The following is a 20531-nucleotide window of genomic DNA, read 5'->3' on the forward strand; positions in this document are numbered from 1 at the left end:
TCCTCCCCTATGCCACTGCATGCAAATGCCCCTCCCCCCTCCCACCATCAGTAGTTACCTTTAATCATTCCCCAGCGCTGCACAGAACTTCCCAGACACTGTGCAGAACCAAGTCAGATCGGAGAGTTCCCCCTGCCGGGCAGCCCCTTATCTACACGGCACCAATATGGTGGCTGTACAGCTTACAGGGAACATTGCCCACTACACAACCACTCTACCCTGTGCCATGGAGAGAAACACATCTGACTGTCACGTCTCTGAAGATGCCAGCCATAGATGCAGGCAAAACGTTGGGAGCTAAAACTACCAGACTGCGGCCACGCAGACCAGAATACAGACCACTACAGTCAAACAAAGGTCAAATGTTGGTAAGCAGAACTGTAAACATCAGCTTGTTTTAATGTTTGTGCCTTCTTCCTAAGTGAATTCAGATTTTCGTTTTTGTCTGCGGAGTGAGTTTCAAAGTTTTCACACACCAAGAAAAACAGTGCTGACGTTGTGCCCTCTCTGTTACAAATCTACTTTCTTCAACTATTTCCACCAGCAACGTTTGAGATGCACAGCTAAAAATGAATATTGGTGCCAACATCATCGACTATCTGTATTGAACTGTGTGTAATACTGGCCAGATGGAAAATTGGCATATACTGCTTCATCAAGGAAAGCTCTCCTGCAAAAGAAACATTTCAATTAATTACTTTTTTTTAAAGACTGACATTTCAGTACATACATGTTGCTGTTTCTTTTTTGCAGGATTGTACCCCAGACAATAATAAAATGTGTCATTTCCAGTACAAAGTACAGTTGTAACCAAAAAGCACCCGGTGCAAAATCTGATTTTGAAAATCCGCACTATGTGAAACACCCTCGACCATCTGAAGAATTTTGCAGAAGCCACCAAAGGCCTGCTTCAGTTCTGTTTCTCTCTCGAGCAGGGGTGTCCAACTCTGGCGCTTCAGATGTTCATGGACTACAGTTCCCATCAGCCCCTGATGGGCTTTTGTGATGTTTATGATGCTGTATATGATGGCAAGATTTTACAGCACTGCAGGCTCTGCAGAATTTTGTTGGGCTGATCATTTTGAAGCAAGAATAACTAATTTTGAAGCAAGAATAACTATTTAGATCAGTGACGGCGAACCTTTTTGAGACCAAGTGCCCAAATTGCAGCCCAAACCCCACTTATTTATCGCAAAGTGCCAACACGGCAATTGAACCTGAATACTGAGGTTTTAGTTTAGAAAAAAACAGTTGGCTCCCTCTTCCTCTGCCCCATCCGCTCGAGCAGGGGCCAGCCTGCTCTAGCCTCCAGCAAGTCCTGCGCGCACTGCTCTGTGCCTCTCTAGCGTCTCTGCCTCCTCTGCGCCCCCCCCCCCTCGGGTGGCAGCCACCTGGAGCATAGGCACCAGATCTGCCAGCCGAGTCCTCCCTGCTCACCACGGTGCATGCACGTCGTGCTCAGTGGCCCAGGCCAGCCTAGATGGATGTGTGTGTGTGTGTGATTTTCTGCCCCCCACATGATGAACTCTGTGTGTGCGTGCCCACAGAAAGGGCTCTGAGTGCCACCTCTGGCACCTGTGCCATAGGTTCGCCATCACTGATTTAGATCAAATGGAATAACTGCCTCTTGCCAAGGCCAGGAGGAGCGCATAGATAGCAATATCTTACACTGGAACTGGAGGGGGATATGCCCAGAAGGTCCTAAAGGTCACAAGCTTGAGAATCAGTGTAGAGTAACGGTTCACAGATCAGACTAGGATATGGTAGACCTTGGTTGAAATTCCTGCTCTGCCATGGAAGCTCGCTGGGTAATTTGGGGCCAGTGGGTCTCTCTCAGACTATCCTACCTCACAGGGCTATTGTCGAGAGCGTATAATGGAGGTGAGAACAATGCTGAATGCCCCTTTGGGGAACATGGGCCATGCCTATCTAAATAAATAAGAGAAACATAAATAGGCAAGAATTGTTCTACAACGACCTTGAGCGTCACTGTAATACAATTCTTGCCTATTTATGTTTCTCCTCGTGTGTACCACTTCCCAATTCATTTATTAATATCTAAATAAATAAACCAATACGATTTTAAATTGCAGCTTGAAGAACACGAGGCAGAATGTAATTCTGTTGACCAGGTCAGGCAGAAAGCCAGACTTTTAATCACACCTGGCCAATCCAGAGCAGTTTTATGCTGCAAGCCAATTGCAGGTGCCCACGTGATATACCCCTTCTGCTCGCCAGGGCTGCGGCACACACAGTTCCAACACTCCCTACCTGCTCTTCTGATCCTGGAAGAGCTGAGCGTTACTGTTATCCAGGGCTCTCCGGAGCTCTCGATTCTGGCGCTGCTGGTGGCGCTCAAACAGCAATTCCGCCCGGGCAGCCTGGATGCGCTGCCTGTCCCATTCTGCGTTTCGCTGACGTTCTTCCTCCTCCAGCCTCTGCAAAAGGTAGAGTGTTTGTGCTCTCTCTATAGCCAGCGACTGAGGCTTCCTAGCTAAATGAAGAAACCTGTACAAATGGACGCTATGCCGGCTTTGTATCTAGCTGAAGTTCCTGGTCCAGACAATGATAATTAACCGGGGTGGGGGGGGTGGGGGTGGGGGGCGCACTGAAACCAGCCCTTAGCTCCCTATGCCAGTTCTTTCAATGCAAGATTGGCACTATTGCAAGATTGGCACTTATCTGCAATTGATTGGAACTTACAATCAATTGGAAAAGGATCTTCGGTTTGAGGAATAGGAGTTGGTAGAATGAATGGGATTGTGGGTTACCTTAACAAAAGGCACAGGATCTAAGTCGTGAGAAATGATAGCTTCACCTTACTCAAAGCTGGTCTGGCCTAAACTGGGGGTATGTGCCCAATTAAAAATATCACGTATTGTCGAAGGCTTTCACGGCCAGAATCACTGGGGTGATGTGTGGTTTCCGGGCTGTATAGCCCTGTTCTAGCAGCATTCTCTCCTGATGTTTTCGCCTGCATCTGTGGCTGGCATCTTCAGAGGATCTGATCAGATCCTCTGAAGATGCCAGCCACAGATGCAGGTGAAAACATCAGGAGAGAATGCTGCTAGAACACGGCCATACAGCCCAGAAACCACACAGCATCCCAAAAATGTCACACTTTGAGAAAGGTGCAGTCAGACGGGAACGGCAAAGAAGAGGGGCGAATGGGAGCCTGGAAAACGAGTCCTATGAGGAAAGATTGAAGAAACTGGGTATGTTTAAATTGATGAAGGGAAGAATGAAGGGAGACATGATCACACTGCTTGTTCTGTGTTGCTCCAGAGGTGAGGACTAGATCTAAAGGGCTTAAGTTACTGGTTGAGCATCAAGAGAAATGTCCCAATGAGATTGCCGGTGGATTGGCATTTCACTCTGGTTGAGCCTCTAAGTGCTCCCAGACTACACACTGTTGACAGGGGCTCTTTTGCCAACTGTAGAGCAAGTTTTTCTTAGCTCTCACCTGCCCTGGGGACCTTACATTTGACAGGTAGACTGGAAGGGTCCGGATTTTAGACCCACTAGTTCTGACAAAAACCCAAAATCATAAGTGTGAGAGAGCCGTCCTGCTCTTGGAGCAGCAGTGGCGTAGTGGTTAGGAGCAGGTGAACTCTAATCTGGAGAACCTGGTTTGATTCTCCACTCTGCTACTTGAGCTGTGGACGCTTATCTAAGAAACTGGATTAGCCTGTGCACTCCCACACACACCAGCTGGGTGACCTTGGGCTAGTCACGGCTTTACGGAGCTCTCTCAGCCCCACCCGCCTCACAGGGTGTTTGTTGTGGGGGGCGGGGGAGGGAAAGGAGATTATAAGCCCCTTTGAGTCTCCTTTCAGGAGAGAAAGGGGGGATAGAAATCCAAAGCTCTTCTTTTTCTTCTTGGAAACAGCCTCCCCTCCCCCTTTTTGTTTTTTTCCTCATTAGTCTTTCTTTCTCTTTCTAATCTTTTCTTTTTTATCTCCTTTATTTATTTATAAACCCCCCCCCTCTTTCCTGTAGTTTTTTGTTGGGATCTGGGGGTGAAATCACTCCTCCTTTCCTTTCCAGAAGCACCGCTCTGCTTATCCCTGATCAGTCCGGCTTCCGAAGCCCAGAGGCTTTCCCAGAAACCAGAAGAGGATGCAGGAACCCTGGCCAACCTCTCTGCCTGGCTGAGTGGCTGGCTGTGCCCCAGAGGATTTTTTCCCCCTCAACTGATGGAATATAAGAGGGAATACCAGCTTCTCGAGGACTTGTTGCAGCTGAACATCCCGTATTTCTTTCAGCTGATCCTGATTCATCCCTTTCCATCGGTCAGTAATCACTCGATGTGGGGCAAAGGAGCTGGTGGCTTGCTGTGGATTTTCAGACAACAGGTCTCCTCTCAGTGTACTTGAAATCTCAGCTGCGTTATCTTCTAGTTCTTGCTGCTTTTCTAATTTCTTTTTTTCTCCAGATTCGATGGCCTTAAAAAAATAGGAGATAAGCAAACCACATAGGATAAACAACCCAGACCGTATGTTATTTCATCATAGATTTCTCTTGCCAAACTGTGCGCTGTGTTCAATGAATAATCAGATATTTTATATTGCTAAATACTATACTATATTCTACCTGCTAGAGGAGGAGGAGGAGGAGGAGGAGAATTTGGATTTATACCCCGCCTTTCTCTCCTGTAAGGAGACTCAGGGTGGCTTACAAGCTCCTTTCCCTTCCTCTCCCCACAACAGACACCTTGTGAGGTAGGTGGGGCTGAGAGAGTTCTGAGAGAACTGTGACTAGCCCAAGGTCACCCAGCTGGAATGGAGGAGTGCAGAAACACATCTGGTTCACCCGATAAGCCTCTGCCACTCAGGTAAAGGAGTGGGGAATCAAACCCGGTTCTCCAGATTAGAATCCACCTGCTCTTAACCACTATGCCATCCTTGGAATTAGTTGGAGGACGTGCAACAATGCTCAGAGTAGCCTAAAGCAGTAATCTTCTTATCACCACAACAGCCCTGTGAGGTAGGCTCTGATTTGCCCACATAATCCAGTCCCCTTCAGGGCTGAAGAAAAATGCGACGCTAGATCTTTGCAATCAGAGTTTAATATTCTGTCTCTAGGCTACTTGGAATCGTATTAGGATTACAATCAATTTTGACTTGAATAGGCTTAAATGTGGAACTCTCACTGCTAAGTAAGAATGTTAGATATGGAGTGTTAAAAGCGTCATATTCAGTGAGTGCTTGGTGACAGAGAAAATATTCTGGAGAAAAAATTTTTTACAGTTAAAACCATTTTAACTCCATTACAAGAAGAAGAGTTGTTTTTTTTATGCCCTGCTTTTCTCTACCTTTAAGTGGCTTACAATCATCTTCCCTTCCTCTCCCCACCACAGACACCTTGTGACGTAGGTGGGGCTGAGAGAGTTCTCGGAGAATTCTATGACTAGCCCAAGGTCACCCAGCAGGCTTCATGTGGAAGAGCGAGGAAAACAAACCTGGTTCACCAGAGCAGAGTCTGGCATTCATTGTGGAGAAGTGAGGAATCAAACCCAGTTTTCCAGATCAGAGTCCAACCACTCTTAGCCTCTACACCACACTGACTTTAAGAGGTTTTTGGTTTTTTGCATATGACGTACAGAACTGCATTATTTGAAACCCGCAAAAATATCCCTGGTGTTTATTTTCAGAACACCATCAATGTACAAGAAGCCTGAATCATAGAGTTGGAAGAGACCCCAAGGGCTATCAAGTCCAACCCCCTGCAATGCAGGAATGAACAATCAAAGCACTCCCGACAGATGTTCATCCAACCTCTGTTTAAAAACCTCCAAAGGAGGAGACTCCACAACTCTCCGAGGGAGTGAATTCCACTGTCGAACAGCCCTGACGGTCAGGAAGTTCTTCCTAATGTTTAGGTGGAATCTCTTTTCCTGCACCTTGAATCCATTACTCCGGGTCCTAGTCTCCGAGGCAGCAGAAAACAAGCTTGCTCCCTCTTCGACATGACATCCCTTCAAATATTCAAACATAGCTATCATGTCCTTGGTTTCTCCAGACTAAACATCCTCAGCTCCCTAGGCTTCTCTTCGTAGGGCAAGGACTCCAGACCTTTTACCATTTTGGTTGCCCTCCTCTGGACCCGTTCCAGCTTGTCAATACCTTTCTTGAATTATAACTGTCTGACAAAGTTATAAACAAAATCACCACTCTTGGGGGGAGGGGATTACAACTTAAATCTATCACTGGCTGAAAGGGTGGGAGGGGGAAGAAAATGGGGATGAATGTTGGATTACACTGACGGTTCTTTCTTCCAATAGTTAACGCTGATGTACCTGTGATCTATTGAATTCTTTAGTAGCAGCACAAACGGCTCGTCGTGTTTCTTCATCGGCCCTCTGAAGGTCCATCGCCTTCTGGTCCAGGTCCAATCTGTGTGCATCGTGCAGACCATCTAAATCAGCGAAGCAAAAGGGTACACACCAGGGTCGTAATGCAGAAAACAAACTCTTGCGTTTATACCCTGCTGCTCTTCTTTGATAAAGCTCAGATTGCTGTTGCAGCTTCACAAACATCCTATCTGAAAAGTTCAGTTTGACAGAAGTCAGTGACTCACAGGTGTCAAACTTGCAGCCCTCCAGATGTTATGGACTACAGTTCCCATCATCCCCTGCCAGAATCATGCTGGCAGGGGATGATGGGAACTGTAGTGCATAACATCTGGAGGACTGCGAGTTTGACACCAGTGGTCACCTAAGCCTGGGTGCAAATCCCCATTCTCAGGAAGATCCATGAGTGATCTTAGGACAGTTTGACTCCTTCGGCCTAGCCAACCTACCACATCGGCTGAACGGAGGAAGTCAGGGAACAGGTGAGAGAGCTCCTCCTGCTGCTTCCACTGTCTCACAAGAGACAGCAATTTTGTGAGTGGCCAGGAGAGGGTAATGTATACACGGCCTGCTTGCCTCACTTGCTTCAAAAGTCAGACTTCCCTCTGTGATACACCTCTGAAGATGCCGGCCACAGATGCAGGCAAAACGTTAGGAACAAGATCTACCAGATCACAGCCACACAGCCCAGAAAACCCACCACAACCAGTTGAACCCGGCCGTGAAAGCCTTCGACAATACATAGCAAGCGCCATTTTTCTCACTACACCTGCTGCACCTGCCAAATTTCCTCTTCAGCAGCCCAGCTTTCTTTTGTATTTGGTGGCCGAGGACAGAAGAGGGAACAACAGCCACAGACTTAAATAATTAAAAACAGATCCAGGCCTGCAGGTTGGGCTTAATAGTTGGACCAAAGTTTGAAGAGGCTGATGGATACTGTTTCCCTCTGCGCCCTACTTACTACATAATTGGCAACACTTTGGCCCACAACACACGGCACTCTTTTCAAACATTCACTTATTACCTGCATATTTCCGGTCTGCCAGTGCATTCGTCCAGTCTTTTTGCTGCTCTAGGAGCCATTCTCTCGCCTGCTCCTGCTGATATCTCTTCCTGTTCACACTGTTCAGATCCTCTCCCATAAATTTCTGCAAGCCAGATACTGTGCATCGAGGGTCATTATCTGCCATACGAGCCGGCGTGTCTTTCTTCAGGGCTTGCGGGTCAGACAAGTCAAATTCACGCCGCGTTTCCGGCTGCTGAAAAGTTTGGTGAAATTCATGGACAGCTTTTTTGATATTGAGAGCATCTTTTTTCTGCCGCTGATCTAGAATGCACATGATCTTGTCGTTCTGTTTCATTTCTGCAGCTGGAACAAAATGATATTTTGAGTTAAAATTTAAGATCCTGGATAGCCCCAGACTAGCCTGATCTCATCAGGTTTTGCAAGGGAAGCAGGATCTGCCCTAGCAAGTATTAGGATGGGAGACCTCCAAGGGATATGAGGGTCGTGACCCAGAGATAGGCAAGGCAAACCATTTCTGAACTTCTCCTGCCTTGAAAACACTATGGGGTTGCAGCTGTGACTTGATGGCAGAAAAGAAGTGAAAAGGTGAAGTTACTGCAAGAGACTGACACAAAACCCTGGTCGGTTGAATGGATGGATGAGATGTATCAATGGGCTGTACAGTACTATTCGTTTCTTTGACTATACAGAAGTTTAATTTGGATTTATACTCCACCTTTCTCTCCTGTAAGGAGACTCAAGATGGTTTACAAGCTCCTTTCCCTTCCTCTCCCCACAACAGGCACCTTGTGAGGCATAAGAACATAAGAACATAAGAACTAGCCTGCTGGATCAGACCAGAGTCCATCTAGTCCAGCATTCTGCTACTCGCAGTGGCCCACCAGGTGCCTTTGGGAGCTCACATGCAGGTGGGGCTGAGAGAGTTCCAAAGAACTGTGACTAGCCCAAGGTCACCCAGCAGGAATGTAGGAGTGCGGAAACACAACTGGTTCACCAGGTAAGTCTCTGCCACTCAGGTGGGGGAGTGGGGAATCAAACCTGGTTCTCCAGATTAGAATCCACCTGCTCTTAGCCGCTACACCATGCAAGGGCTGACTGAAGACTATGTTATACTTCAATGACCCAGGTTCAAATCTCCACTCTGCCATGGAAGATTGCTGGGGGATTCAGGACCAGTTGCCCACTTTCAGCCTAACCTACGTAACAAGGTTATTGTGGGGAGATAAACAGGGTATAAATGAAGTAAAGAAATTAAGTGTACATTTGACAAACAAGAACGTAGATTTTCCAGAAAAATGTGAAAAAGAAATTTTTAGACTTGTATTTAAGACGTAAAATTCAGAGGAACTCATATTAATTGTGGGTTCCAACAGTAACAAATACTAGACTTGAAATATTTGATTGAATAAAAAGTTAATAAAATGGGGCTTCAATATTCAAAGTTTTAAGTGGAGCTTTACCCTTTTGTTCCCCAACCCACATACAAATCAATAAAACATACATGTACAATTATCATGCACAATTCTAAGGGGCAGTATTCAAACTGCCAAGTTCATCTCACATTGCGTTGGCAATAGGATCCATTCATCATTAATATCAGGAAAGAAAGGACAGGAAAATAAAGCACTGAAAGTCTTTCTGCTGTTGACAAATGAGAACACTGATACAATTGCCTCAATAATATACCGATTGTTGCATCCCAGGCTCTTTCAGTTGCGTCCCGAATCCTTTTATCATTGACTTGTGCATCTAGACCTTCCAAGTCGACCTTGGATACATAAAAAGAAACCCTAAGTTAACATCTGCAAGTCTGAATAGAACTGCGATGACCCTTCCACCTGCAGCCACCAAAAGCGATGACCACTCTTTTTTCCCTAAGTAAGTAAGTAAGTAAGTAAGTAAGTAAGTAAGTAAGTAAGTAAGTAAGTAAGTAAGTGAATGAATGAATGAATGAATGAATGAGAGGCAACTATATTTGCCCCCTTAATTTTTCCCTCTATGGTTGCTGCCACCAGGAATATAAATTCCCAGTCCCGCCCGCCCCACCCCTCTTGATCTCCTTTTGGTGGCGCCCCGGGCTCCGTCTTCGAGCAGGGCCCAGGTCGGCTCGCTCTGTCCATGCTTCACCCCGATCGTCCGGGTCCGGGCATCGAACACCCGGCTTTGCCGCTGCAACTCCCGGAAGCGCCTCCTCTGCAGAGCCGCCGTCTCGGCCAGGTCGGGCACATGGTCCACTCTTCGCATGGTGGGCGACCCAAAAGCAGCGTCTTCCTCAAGCCGGTTGCTATGACGGTTGCCAAAGGCAACAGGCCACGCCCCCGAGCGTTTTCAAGTCTAGCGGGAGAAATGGAGCCGAGGGGAGGGGCGAACATAACACCCCGCCCACTGGCTGGTCAGGAAGGTGGGCGGTGCCCTCGAGCCGTAGGTGACTCATGGCGACCCCTGTAGGGTTTTTAAGGCAAGTGATGTTCAGATGCGCGTCCTCTGTGCCGGAAGAAGCCACGTGACACGGGGGACCGACACAGTTCACCGTAGAGACTACTAGGTCTAGAGCGTCCGCAAACTCCCTAGCCCCTGTGTCACTCTGGCATTTTTGTATCATGCTGCTACTTTGATCTCTGGATATCAGTTGTAATTTTGATAAAACAGTCGCAATTTAGCGGAGCCACCAGATTTATTTCTCAGTTCGCTTATTCAAATATATGTCACAGGCAGTCGAAGCTGCTTTTTCTGACGCCGCAACGTTGAACGCAGGGGCTAGAACTATAAGTCGGTAAAACTGGAGGGGCTGAGAATAAAGCGCATGCGCAGGACAAACCACCGACTTCTGCCCTCAAAATGGATGTGGCTGAGGCGACATGACGTTATCTAGCGTGTTTACGTAACGCCTTGGCCCTTGTCAAAGGCTGAAGTCTCGCGAGAGTTTTCTGTCAGGAGAATTTGGCTCCAAATCGGGCTCGGTGTGGTTGGGTTGAAGGAAAAGTTGGATGCTGTCGGTTTAGGTCCGTCGCTTTGCCGCTGCTTGTTCGGTCGTTCAGTCATATATAGAAAATATTACAAAGAAAATATAGAATATATATATAGCACTGAATATGTATATTCTCATATATAATATACACATATACATACTCATGTGTGTATGATATCAATGTGTATTTTATATATAATAATATATATGTATTCAATGCTATATATATCTATATACAGTATATATGTATACAGTATTTGTTATGTAATTGATATACAGCAAATATTTAAAAGATTATACATATATCTTTTATTTACAATATATATATCTTTTATTTAAAAATATTTAAAAGATATATATATATATCTTTTAAATATTTGCTATATATCAATTACATAACAAATACTGTAAAGAAACAGGAATGTCTGTATATGATTTAACAAATACATACATAGACCTTCATTGGCATCAAATCTTTATAGGATTTGGCTGCTAAACATAGCCTGAATGAGAGGCCTAGCTGAATTTCACATAAACGTCTAAATCCTGTAAAGATTTTCCTCTTTTTCCCCCAGCATTTGTTATGTAACTGATGAGAGGCATAAGTACATAAAGCAGAGAAATCAGAGTTGCCTACTCTGTTGGAGATTCTTGGAGATTTAGTTGCAGAGCCTGAACATTTGAAAAGGGGAAGGAGCTCAGTAGAGTATAATACCATAGAGTTCACCCTCCAAAGCAGCCATGTTTCATCTGGGACCTGATCTCTGGATATCAGTTGTAATTTTGGAAGGTCTCTAGGATCCACCTCGAGGCTGGCAATATTACTCTCAATGGCAATTCGTTGTAAGGTTGGTTGGAGGTCGTTTTCCTCCACTGCCTACTTTGTGTGCTTTCTAGTAGACCACTATACAGCAGGCCTAGCAGAGGTGGATTTTTAAAAAAATTATTGTGACTTGGAGGAAGTTCTGGGGAGGTAAATGTTACTGTTAGCCATTTGTTACTTTGGAGAGTATTTTAAAGCAGATGAATGTTATACTCGCTTCTGCTTAATAGACTGCCTGTATTTTGTGTTGCAAAGCTTTCTCCTTACCCTACCAATATTTAATTAACAATAACGTCCCATTTCCCTGCTTCCAGAGATGGGATACTTAAAGCTCTTGATGGTGGAGAATTTCAAATCATGGCGAGGGCAGCAATGCATTGGTCCGTTCAAGAAATTCACTTGCGTCATTGGTCCTAATGGTTCAGGTAACAAGCCACAAGTGTTCATTTTTCATACAGTTTTCAGATAATTAGTATCTCATTTCCTTGGGGAATCTGCACTTTTCTGATATCCTGGAGAATACATCATGACATTGAATCAGGCCCATGGGATTCTGTTTGTTTGACCTGCCTCAATTACACTGAAACTTCAGTGTCTGGAAGTGGGAACTGGGAACTTCAATTCCATGAAGAAAGAATGATATCAAACTTCAGCTAGTTGAAGGGATTTATCACAACATACATTAACATTTTGCAGATATCTTGTGGAAGAGATTCATATAGAATCCATGTATCTCCCACTAGTATCATTTTCCAATAAGCCTAATTACGAGGAGTTTTTAAAGCTTTCCTTTTTAATGTGTTTGTAATCTTGTATGTGCTTGGTTCTTTTAAGAGATGGTTTTCCACTGGATTAGCCTAAAAACAATAGAAGTGTAATGTAATCTGAGAATTACTTCATTCTTCCAAAGTCTTATGTATGTTCTACAATCGGAAAGCTAATGTTTGTGATTGTGTAAGAAGCCTGTAACTTATGATCAGGCCTAAAGTCAAATTCTAGATACCAGTCAGCTAATTTTCCTTATTTGAAAAGAACATTTTTAACAGTGTTTTGTACCATTGAAGGAAAGTCAAATGTAATGGATGCCCTTAGTTTTGTTATGGGTGAAAAAGCATCTAATTTAAGAGTGAGACACGTTCGGGAACTTATACATGGAGCACATGTTGGAAAGCCAGTTTCTTCAACTGGAAGCGTAAGCATGGTGTATTGTGAAGAAAATGGAGAAGAGAAAACATTTTCAAGAATTATCCGAGGTGAGTAATCTTAAGCAATTGTGTATTTGTTTTTGGTCTCTGTGGAAACAGAATAGAACTTTTTAAATTTGTTAGTCTAATGTCCATTATTCAGTGATAATAGTCTTGTGATGTAATAGCGGGAGAAAGTATTTTATGCAGTGTAACATTTGTTATTAATGGGGAAAATACCTTTACATTCAATGTAATAAAATAGCTAGGAAACATGTTTTGGTTTGTGGGCTGTGTCCGAAAGCTATAATGAGAGGCCTACATTTAAAAACTTGTAAAAATACAATGACAGAAAAGAGCAACAAATAGCAAAAACTATTTGACAGATTAAATGGTGCTAGTGTTAATCTCCTTGTTCTCTCTTGGTGATGAAATGTGTCCTGCACAATAGTTAATTCTCCCACTGGCTCCTCTTTTTGTGTTTAATCCTTCCCTTCCAAAAAAAATCCCTTGTCCTTCATCATTCTCCCCCTTAAACAATATGAAGGCAAATTGAATATCTTTTTTCCCTGGTTGGATTTCCTCTGCCTTTTTTCTTCTTGCATGGCTATAATTGCTTGCTATGAGCCACGTCCGAGAGTTGGATGGAGATATCCTGCAAGCTAATTTGATTAGCCTTGCCTGCTCAGAGCAATTGGGAAGATTCTTCAGGAGTCCTTTCCAGTTATTGATAAGAGAGACAGCCATATACTTAACTGTTAGTGTGGTTTGTATGTATATATTCTGGTGTTTATTCCAATATTAGGTAATGGTTCCGAATTTCTTGTCAATGGTGCTGCTGTCAATCGATCGGCATATACAAAAGAACTTACAGAAATTGGCATAATTGTTAAAGCACGGAATTGCCTGGTTTTTCAGGTAAATGTTTGATGTGTTGTTTAATGTTTCAGAAATTTAGTTTTGCATCGTGGAATGAACTGTGCAGTGGTTACAGGCTGTGATAGTAGAAGCAATAAAATCAGGCTGTGATAGTAGAAGCAATAAAATCAGCAGTAAAACATTATTAATTGAAATGGTATAATAGCAGGAAAAAGCATGGCCCAGTCCACAGCCCAAGGTGACCAAGGACAGTGCCGCTGCCTCCAGGGGGCTTTCTGGCAGCGTGAGGAGTCAGAAATGTTTTTTTTACCCCACCACCAGAAAGCCTTTTACAGGACTAAGTAGACTTTTAGGTTTTGCTACTGCAGAGCTGAAGGGTGGCTGGTTGCTGGCACCTTTGCCCCTCCTCCAGCGAGGGTGTCCCTTGTGCCAGTGGAGAGGGCAAACACATCAGCACAGCCCCCATGCTGGCTCCACCACTGAATTTTGTTGTTGTCGTTAGTCTTCGACTAGTTTTACACACACTGCAGCAGAATTTACATTTTCTTTGGATTAAGTTTCAGTTGGTTTCAATAGGGTGAAGTCGAATCAATTGCAATGAAGAAACCCAAGGAAAGAACGCAGCTTTTTGAACAAATTAGTAGTTCAGGAGAGCTTGCTGTTGAATATGCTGAAAAGAAAACGCTTATGCAGAAAGCAGAAGAAGATGCTCAGTTTAGTTACAATAAGAAGAAGAATGTGGCAGCTGAGCGTAAACGTGCAAAGTTAGAGAAAAATGAGGTAATTCAAAAGAATTTGTCGTTTCCAAATGTAATTGCATATGGTGTTTAGCATGCACACTATTTTTTTCAATAAGCCTTTATTGGCATACAGAACATACAGTATAAATACAGTTAAAATTACTAGATAAAACTTCACACTGGATCATAAGTTCAGTTCGCAAGCCTCAGCCAGAAACTTTGCCACTGCGCAACAACAGTCAAGGTCATTACAGTTTAAGAGCATATTTACTTTATCAAGCTCTGTAAAGGTTTTCATAGAGTCAATGATTTGTAATAATAAGCTGGATCTTGGATTCTGGTAAAGTGGGCAGTGGAGGAGAATGTGCACAATGGAATCCAACTGCCCTGGACTGCAGGGGCAAAGCCTCTTATCGTTTGGTAGACCCTTGAGTCTTCCTCTATGGAGCGGGGATGGCATAATGTTAAATCTAGCCAGCATGTAGGCTCTCCTATATATAGGGTTGGTAAGCGCTGCAATATAGTAGGCTGGGTTTCCCTGCACAAATGGAATTGCCACGTTCATTGGTGAGCAGGATTTGTTGGCCCAGCATGCACACTTTTGCTTTCTAGTTGATGCGAGATGTGTAATATGTGCGTGCATCTTATTTTGTTTTCAAAGGAAAACCATGATTTAGGATCAAGGTTTTCCAAAATTTCCCACTGTTCTGATTTTTGTTCATATGCATAAATCCCAGCAGTGTACTTCCACAACAGGCAGATTGTGGTATGGTTCTGATTCTCCTCCGTCATTTTGATTACTCCCTATTGTGAAGCAGTAATTCAGGGCCAAACTGGACATTACAGTGATTTGTGGTGCAACCATTTTAAAGAAGAGTTTGGTAATTTACAAAGTGCTGTGAGGGCCTTATTGGCCCAGCAGGGCAACCAGGCAACCCCTCCCCCACCAGCCTCCGATGGCTTCTCAAGTAATGGCCGAATTCTTCTTGAAAATGGCTTCAGGAGACATGAGAAACTTGTGGCTGCTGTAGTGTCTTGTTTGACTCTTGGGGTTGAGCTAGACATGACAGAGGACATAGGTCTCCACTGTCTTTTAAGGGACCCAAGTTCTTTGGGTTCAAATTGGGGCCACTTGGCTTTCTTTAATGATATGTGTCGAAGGTCCTAGAATCAGGTTGTAGCAAATGATATCCTTTGCTTTTTCTGGTTTAAACCTGAGGCTTCTAGCTTTATATTTTCTGGGTGGTCTCGGCATTCTCCAAGATGAACCTTAACAGCAAACACAAGGGAAAGGAACCATCTCTTTTAACTTGCTCATTTGGTGCTTGCAGGCAGACCATTACCAGATGCTTTTTGAAGAACTGAGAGAGTACAAGAGTCAGCTGCAGCTTTTCCAGTTATATCACAACGAACAAACAACCAAATTTTTCCAGAATAAATTGGCTTCAAAAATCATAGATATTGATACTAAGAAAATAGCAATTTCTAATGCAGAAGATACAGTAAAAGCCAAGAAAAAGATGCTTGGAATGTTAAGCAGAGACCAGCAGCATATTGAAAAGGAAATTAAGTAAGTTCATACAATTCATCTAGTTGGTTAAATGCCCTTCTGTATTTGAGCAGGTGCATGTGATGCTGCATAAATTAAGTCATGGTATCCTGGGAAGGTTTTGTTATCAGTGGAGGAGAGAAGCCAGGCTGACTTTACCCCACTTGCTTCACAGGTAGCACGAAGCAAATGATCAGAGCCTTTATCTCCATTAGCAGGAGGAGTATCCCAGTAAAAGGCTTTTTCTGCACAAGTCAATGAAAATGTTTGCAAAATATTTCCAGTCCCTCCTGCAGGGGCGAATCTAGGCAAACTGGAGCCCGGGGACAAAATCTGAGTTTGGTGCCCCCCCACCCCAGATTATGAATGGGCCCTCCCCCACAACGTGACAATGATTTCTTGCACCAGCTCAAAAAACCCCTCCCACCGCCAGCCACAAGCAGCCACTTGGCTTTCTCACCAGCTCTCTTTCTTGTGTCCTCACACCAGCCCTATGAGGTGGGTTGTTAGCCTCAGAAGGAGCTCCAGGCATAGATGCAAGTAGAATTAGCACCCCAAGCATGTAAAATCTCTCACAAAATTCACCCCCCCCATCCCCAGGGTTTACCAAGTAAGCGTCAGCATCATCTCTCACCGTCCTCCTGCCCCCCAGCCAAGGCAGGCGCTGGCTCTCACCACTTTCCTGGTGTGTCCTCCACACCAGCCTTGCAGCGAGATGGGCTGCTAGCCTGAGAGCGACAAAGCCAGTGCAAGTGGGAATTAACTTTTTTAAGCATTGTAAATCTCTCAGAGTGCCCCATCTGAAGGTTTACCAAACAAATTCAGCATCATCTTCTGGTCTGCTGCTGCTGGACTCCCTGCTCAACACTTTCCTGTGCATGGCTGCCAGGGAGAAGGCTTCTGAGCAATGCCACATGTTAAAAGTGAGATAAGGTAGCTGCTGGGTTAGAGGGAGGCCGGAGCTCCCCAGTCCTGCTCTGGGGGGCCCAGTGGGACTTCTCCCCCATCCCCTGGACACTCCAAGAATGCGTGGAGTGGGGTGGGGCCTCTGACAGGCACTGGGAGCAGTCTGCTGCTTCAATGCCTGCTTTCTAGGACTTGCTCAATCCCTCCCTGTGTCAGAGGATGTTTTGGTGCCCCCCACGTGACCTCAATCGATGCGCCCGGGGACAAGGGGTACCCCATGTCCCTAGGCAGGAACGCCAGTGCCCTCCTGTTTATTCGCACTTAACCCCTCAAAACGATTCCTGACTGCCATTTTTTTTAACTTCTCCCTGAATCCAGTGCTTCGATGCTTCGAAGCCTTGTGCTGCATATTTATAGATCGTGCACTCGAGGTTTCAAAGGTACCACCCCCCCCCCATTACAAAAAAATGATGAAAATAAACAGGCAACAGAGAGAACAAGCTCAGAAAATGGTGCCAAGAAGGAAGTCCGGGGAAGCAGAGAAGCGTGGGAAACATCTTAAGGAGGTCACATAGCAAGTCAGACTTTTTTGGGAAACCTTTTCAAAAGAAAAATCACTAAAATCGAGGATGCATTTAAAATGTTTTCAGGCTGGAGATGAAACGTTTTGGATCTAAAACGTTGCAGAGCTCCTCGGAGGAAATGTTTTATTTCCTACCTCAAAATGTTTTGCTTTGGTTGTGCGGAAAAGGCCACGGTCATGTTAGCTGTGCAGCTTTTTTCTACCTTCTAGATTCTTCTGTTCATGCCATCGAGTTACAAAAGGGTGCACTGATTTCTCTTCAAGGACAAATTAAAGAAAAATGGAACAGAAATCCCTCTCTTAAAAGACAATGAGAAGAATCAATGGCTAAATCTAAAACAGTGCATTTCTGGAAAAAAAAATTCCCTCCCCATAATGCTACTTTGGGGAGGATATTCCATGGATTGTAGAATTAATTCTAGAAAAGTGGCTTCTTGTGTATTGCTGGTGTTTGTGGTTCAGAGTTTCTGGTCCTGGAGTTAAAAAATAGGATTCAAAATCATTTCACAAGTAATCTGGAGGAACCAGGTTTGATTCCCCGCTCTGCCGCTTGAGCTGTGGAGGCTTATCTGGGGAATTCAGATTAGCCTATGCACTCCAGCACACGCCAGCTGGGTGACCTTGGGCGAGTCACAGCTTTTCGGAGCACTCTCAGCCCCACCCACCTCACAGGGTGTTTGTTGTGGGGGGGGGGGGAAAGGGCGAGGAGATTGTAAGTCCCTTTGAGTCTCCTACAGGAGAGAAAGGCGGGATATAAATCCAAACTCTTCTTCTTCAAAACTCTTTGTGACAATTTTTCTGACAGTTGACCAATATCTCCTCAGATCTCTGGAAGCTTTGCTGAATCAAAGGAAATCTCAATATGTAAAAGCCAAAGAGAAAACCACTCACCAAATTAAAAAATCAGACATGGCAAAGGAAGTCTTTAAAAAGCATATGAAACAGCAGGACAAGCAAGAAGAAACCAAAAAAGAACTGGAGGGAGAGCTGAAAGATATCGATAAAGCACGGCGAGCATTTGAAAGAAAGGTTGAAGAGGAGACCTTGCTGCGGGCGGAAGACGTTCTGCTGGAAGAAAGTCAGGTGAATGTTGAGATGAGCTTTGTTCCCCTGTGGGCTCTATTAGACACACATCTGATGGGAATGAGCTGAATTCCTGAACTGGACTTCTTCCCAAAAAATAAGTACATGAGAGAAATCTCCCCTCCCTCTGTCATCATTTGGTTCCTGTCCTAGCAGGAGCTGCTAACACGTGACTAATATGGCCAAACTAGGACTTAAATATCATACTCTGTTTGAGAGAAACCAAGGGACAAGTGTCCAGTCAGACTAATAGGCAGATTCTGGTCAGGGCTAAAAAGCACCCAGATACTTGTTCCCAGTTTTCGTATTCGCATTGAATATTTATTCGCAATCTGCACCTTACAGAATAAAGTATTAAAGAGAGAAGAATTGGGACATAAGAATGATGTAGGGCAGGGGTATCCAACTCTGGTGTCCCAGATATTAATGGACTACAATTCCCTTTAAGGCCTTGCGCGGCCTGGGACCTCTGTACCTGCGGGACCGTCTTACCCCATACGTCCCAAATCATTCTTTGCGTTCGGCAGAGACCAACTTACTGGTGATCCCTGGCCCCTCAATGATACGGCTGGCCTCCACTCGGGCCAGGGTCTTTACAGCCCTGGCCCCGGCCTGAAATGGAGGCAGCCACTCCCACCAGCAGTTCGGGCCCTGCGTGATCTTACTGAATTCCGCAGGGCCTGTAAAGACAGACTGTTCCATGAGCCTTTGGGGAGGCTAGCTGTTGATAGGGGCCCCCTCCATATACAACATCAAGTGGATCCTACTGTCTCTTCCCCTCTTCCCCTTTTGGGGTTAGAGGGAACTGATAGCAGATTTCATTCTTGTTTTAATGCTAATTTTAATGCTGCTTCAAGATGAGATAGGGTTTATATTTTAATTATTAGAGCCTGTATTTATTGAAATTGTGGTTTTAAATTGTTATTGTGCTCTATGTATATGTGTTCACCGCCCTGAGCCCTCCAGGGGAGGGCGGTCTATAAACCCAATAAATAAATAAAAATAAATAAAATCAGTCCCTGCCAGCATGGCCAATTGGGCCATGGGAATTGGGCTGATGGGAATCGTACTCCCTGAACATCTGGGGCACCAGATTTGGACATCCCTGATGTATGGGGATATTAACTATCTTTTTCTGTGATTAGATGTCGTTGTGTATTTCGTTTGATATGCTAAATATTTACTGGAGTTTTGTGTTTGTTTCTTACACTACTGTGTTAACAAATGTTATAAAACAGATTTAAACCAGGAAAAGGGAATCTTAAATACCTTCAATGGACTATAGCTGCCAAGAGGGAAGGGCAGGGTATAAATATAATAGTAAAATAAAGTTTCATACTGTGCATTACTTTATCTTTGATGTATACAGTTATAAACTGGCTTGATTAATAATGACTGTATACTCTTGTACCCAGCTAAATAAATATAAGGAACTGAAAGAATTAGTGAGGAAAAGAGTAGCAATGTTGGTTCAACAACAGGAAAAATTGCAGTGGGAACAAAAAGCAGATGAAGAAAAAATGTCATTTGACAAGCGAAGACAGAAAGACATTGAGGTACTTGTGAAGTAAAGATTTTGAAGTGGTATTTGATTCTTCTAAAGCTACTGTCCTCCCCCTTCCTTTTCTCATTTCTGTATATGCTAACCTTACAGAAAGAATTGCTGCATAGTTTCTGTCTTTTCTTCTGTGGGGTGACAGGGTATTTAGCTCTTCCGCATTCTCCCTATTGCTTTTAAATAGTCGTGGAAAGGAGGAACTAAGACGGATCAGGTTTCCCAGAGTACATCAGTTCTAAAATCAGCATTGCATGGCAGAGTTTCATAAAGGGAGGATAGAAGCCACAAACTCTGTGTTATGCCTGCATGAGACACTGCAAGACAGGGAGCAGCTCCCCCCCTCCCAGTTGCAGATGATTTTGATAAAGCAGTTCCTTACAATTTTATTATTGCATTGTGTAGGGAAGCCTAAAACAAGTTATGGAACAGATAGAAGATCACAAAAACCGAGCTCAGAAGCTACAGGAATACAGCAGCTCATGCATGTATGTATTTAATAAATCTCCGTTCCCCAAGCTGTTAAATCTCTCAGGGTTTTTGTTTTCTATTATTTACTTTGTGGAGGTGCTTCTGTTTCTAGTTACAAACTGACAGCACTGTACATCAAATCTCTGGGTAGCACTTCATTTCATCTGTTCACCATGACGATAACATGAACCATAATGGCTTCTATCCAGCAGAAATAAAGCTGGTAAATTTTACTGGTGTTAGTGCTCTTTAAGTCTGGCTTTCTCTGTGTTTGAATTGAGACTGTGGATCTCTGGTTACGGTTTTCCTCTGTGGTAGACAGCACTATAAGATAGTAAGTTTGGTAATTATTAGTTGTACCAATACTGTCATTCTAAATTGGGAGGCTAATTCTTAAGAAAATTGCAGTAG

The 20531-nt window shown here is 44.2% G+C and overlaps 2 protein-coding genes across 2 annotated transcripts in view; one reads left to right on the forward strand and one right to left on the reverse strand.

Moving 5' to 3' along the window:
• Positions 1 to 379: 379 nt before the first annotated feature.
• RIBC2 (RIB43A domain with coiled-coils 2) lies at positions 380 to 9850 on the reverse strand. The gene is made up of 7 exons (XM_048515153.1): positions 9507 to 9850; positions 9066 to 9147; positions 7377 to 7721; positions 6299 to 6417; positions 4218 to 4445; positions 2272 to 2438; positions 380 to 670 (listed from the first exon to the last, which is right to left on the reverse strand). The coding sequence occupies exons 1-7, from the start codon at positions 9621 to 9623 to the stop codon at positions 589 to 591; spliced, it is 1140 nt and encodes a 379-aa protein (XP_048371110.1). The 5' UTR covers positions 9624 to 9850; the 3' UTR covers positions 380 to 588.
• A 474-nt stretch (positions 9851 to 10324) lies between these two features.
• The window catches only part of SMC1B (structural maintenance of chromosomes 1B), a 33061-nt gene continuing 22854 nt past the window's right edge, over positions 10325 to 20531 (forward strand). Inside the window, exons 1-9 of the mRNA XM_048515351.1 lie at positions 10325 to 10381; positions 11485 to 11595; positions 12235 to 12423; positions 13160 to 13272; positions 13810 to 14013; positions 15305 to 15543; positions 17836 to 18094; positions 19510 to 19650; positions 20055 to 20137. Coding sequence (XP_048371308.1) covers positions 11487 to 11595; positions 12235 to 12423; positions 13160 to 13272; positions 13810 to 14013; positions 15305 to 15543; positions 17836 to 18094; positions 19510 to 19650; positions 20055 to 20137 — 1337 coding nt within the window. The 5' untranslated portion in view covers positions 10325 to 10381; positions 11485 to 11486. The remainder of the gene's footprint in view (positions 10382 to 11484; positions 11596 to 12234; positions 12424 to 13159; positions 13273 to 13809; positions 14014 to 15304; positions 15544 to 17835; positions 18095 to 19509; positions 19651 to 20054; positions 20138 to 20531) is intronic.

This window comes from Sphaerodactylus townsendi, linkage group LG14 (genome assembly GCF_021028975.2).
Source record: "Sphaerodactylus townsendi isolate TG3544 linkage group LG14, MPM_Stown_v2.3, whole genome shotgun sequence".
Lineage (NCBI taxonomy): Eukaryota > Metazoa > Chordata > Lepidosauria > Squamata > Sphaerodactylidae > Sphaerodactylus > Sphaerodactylus townsendi.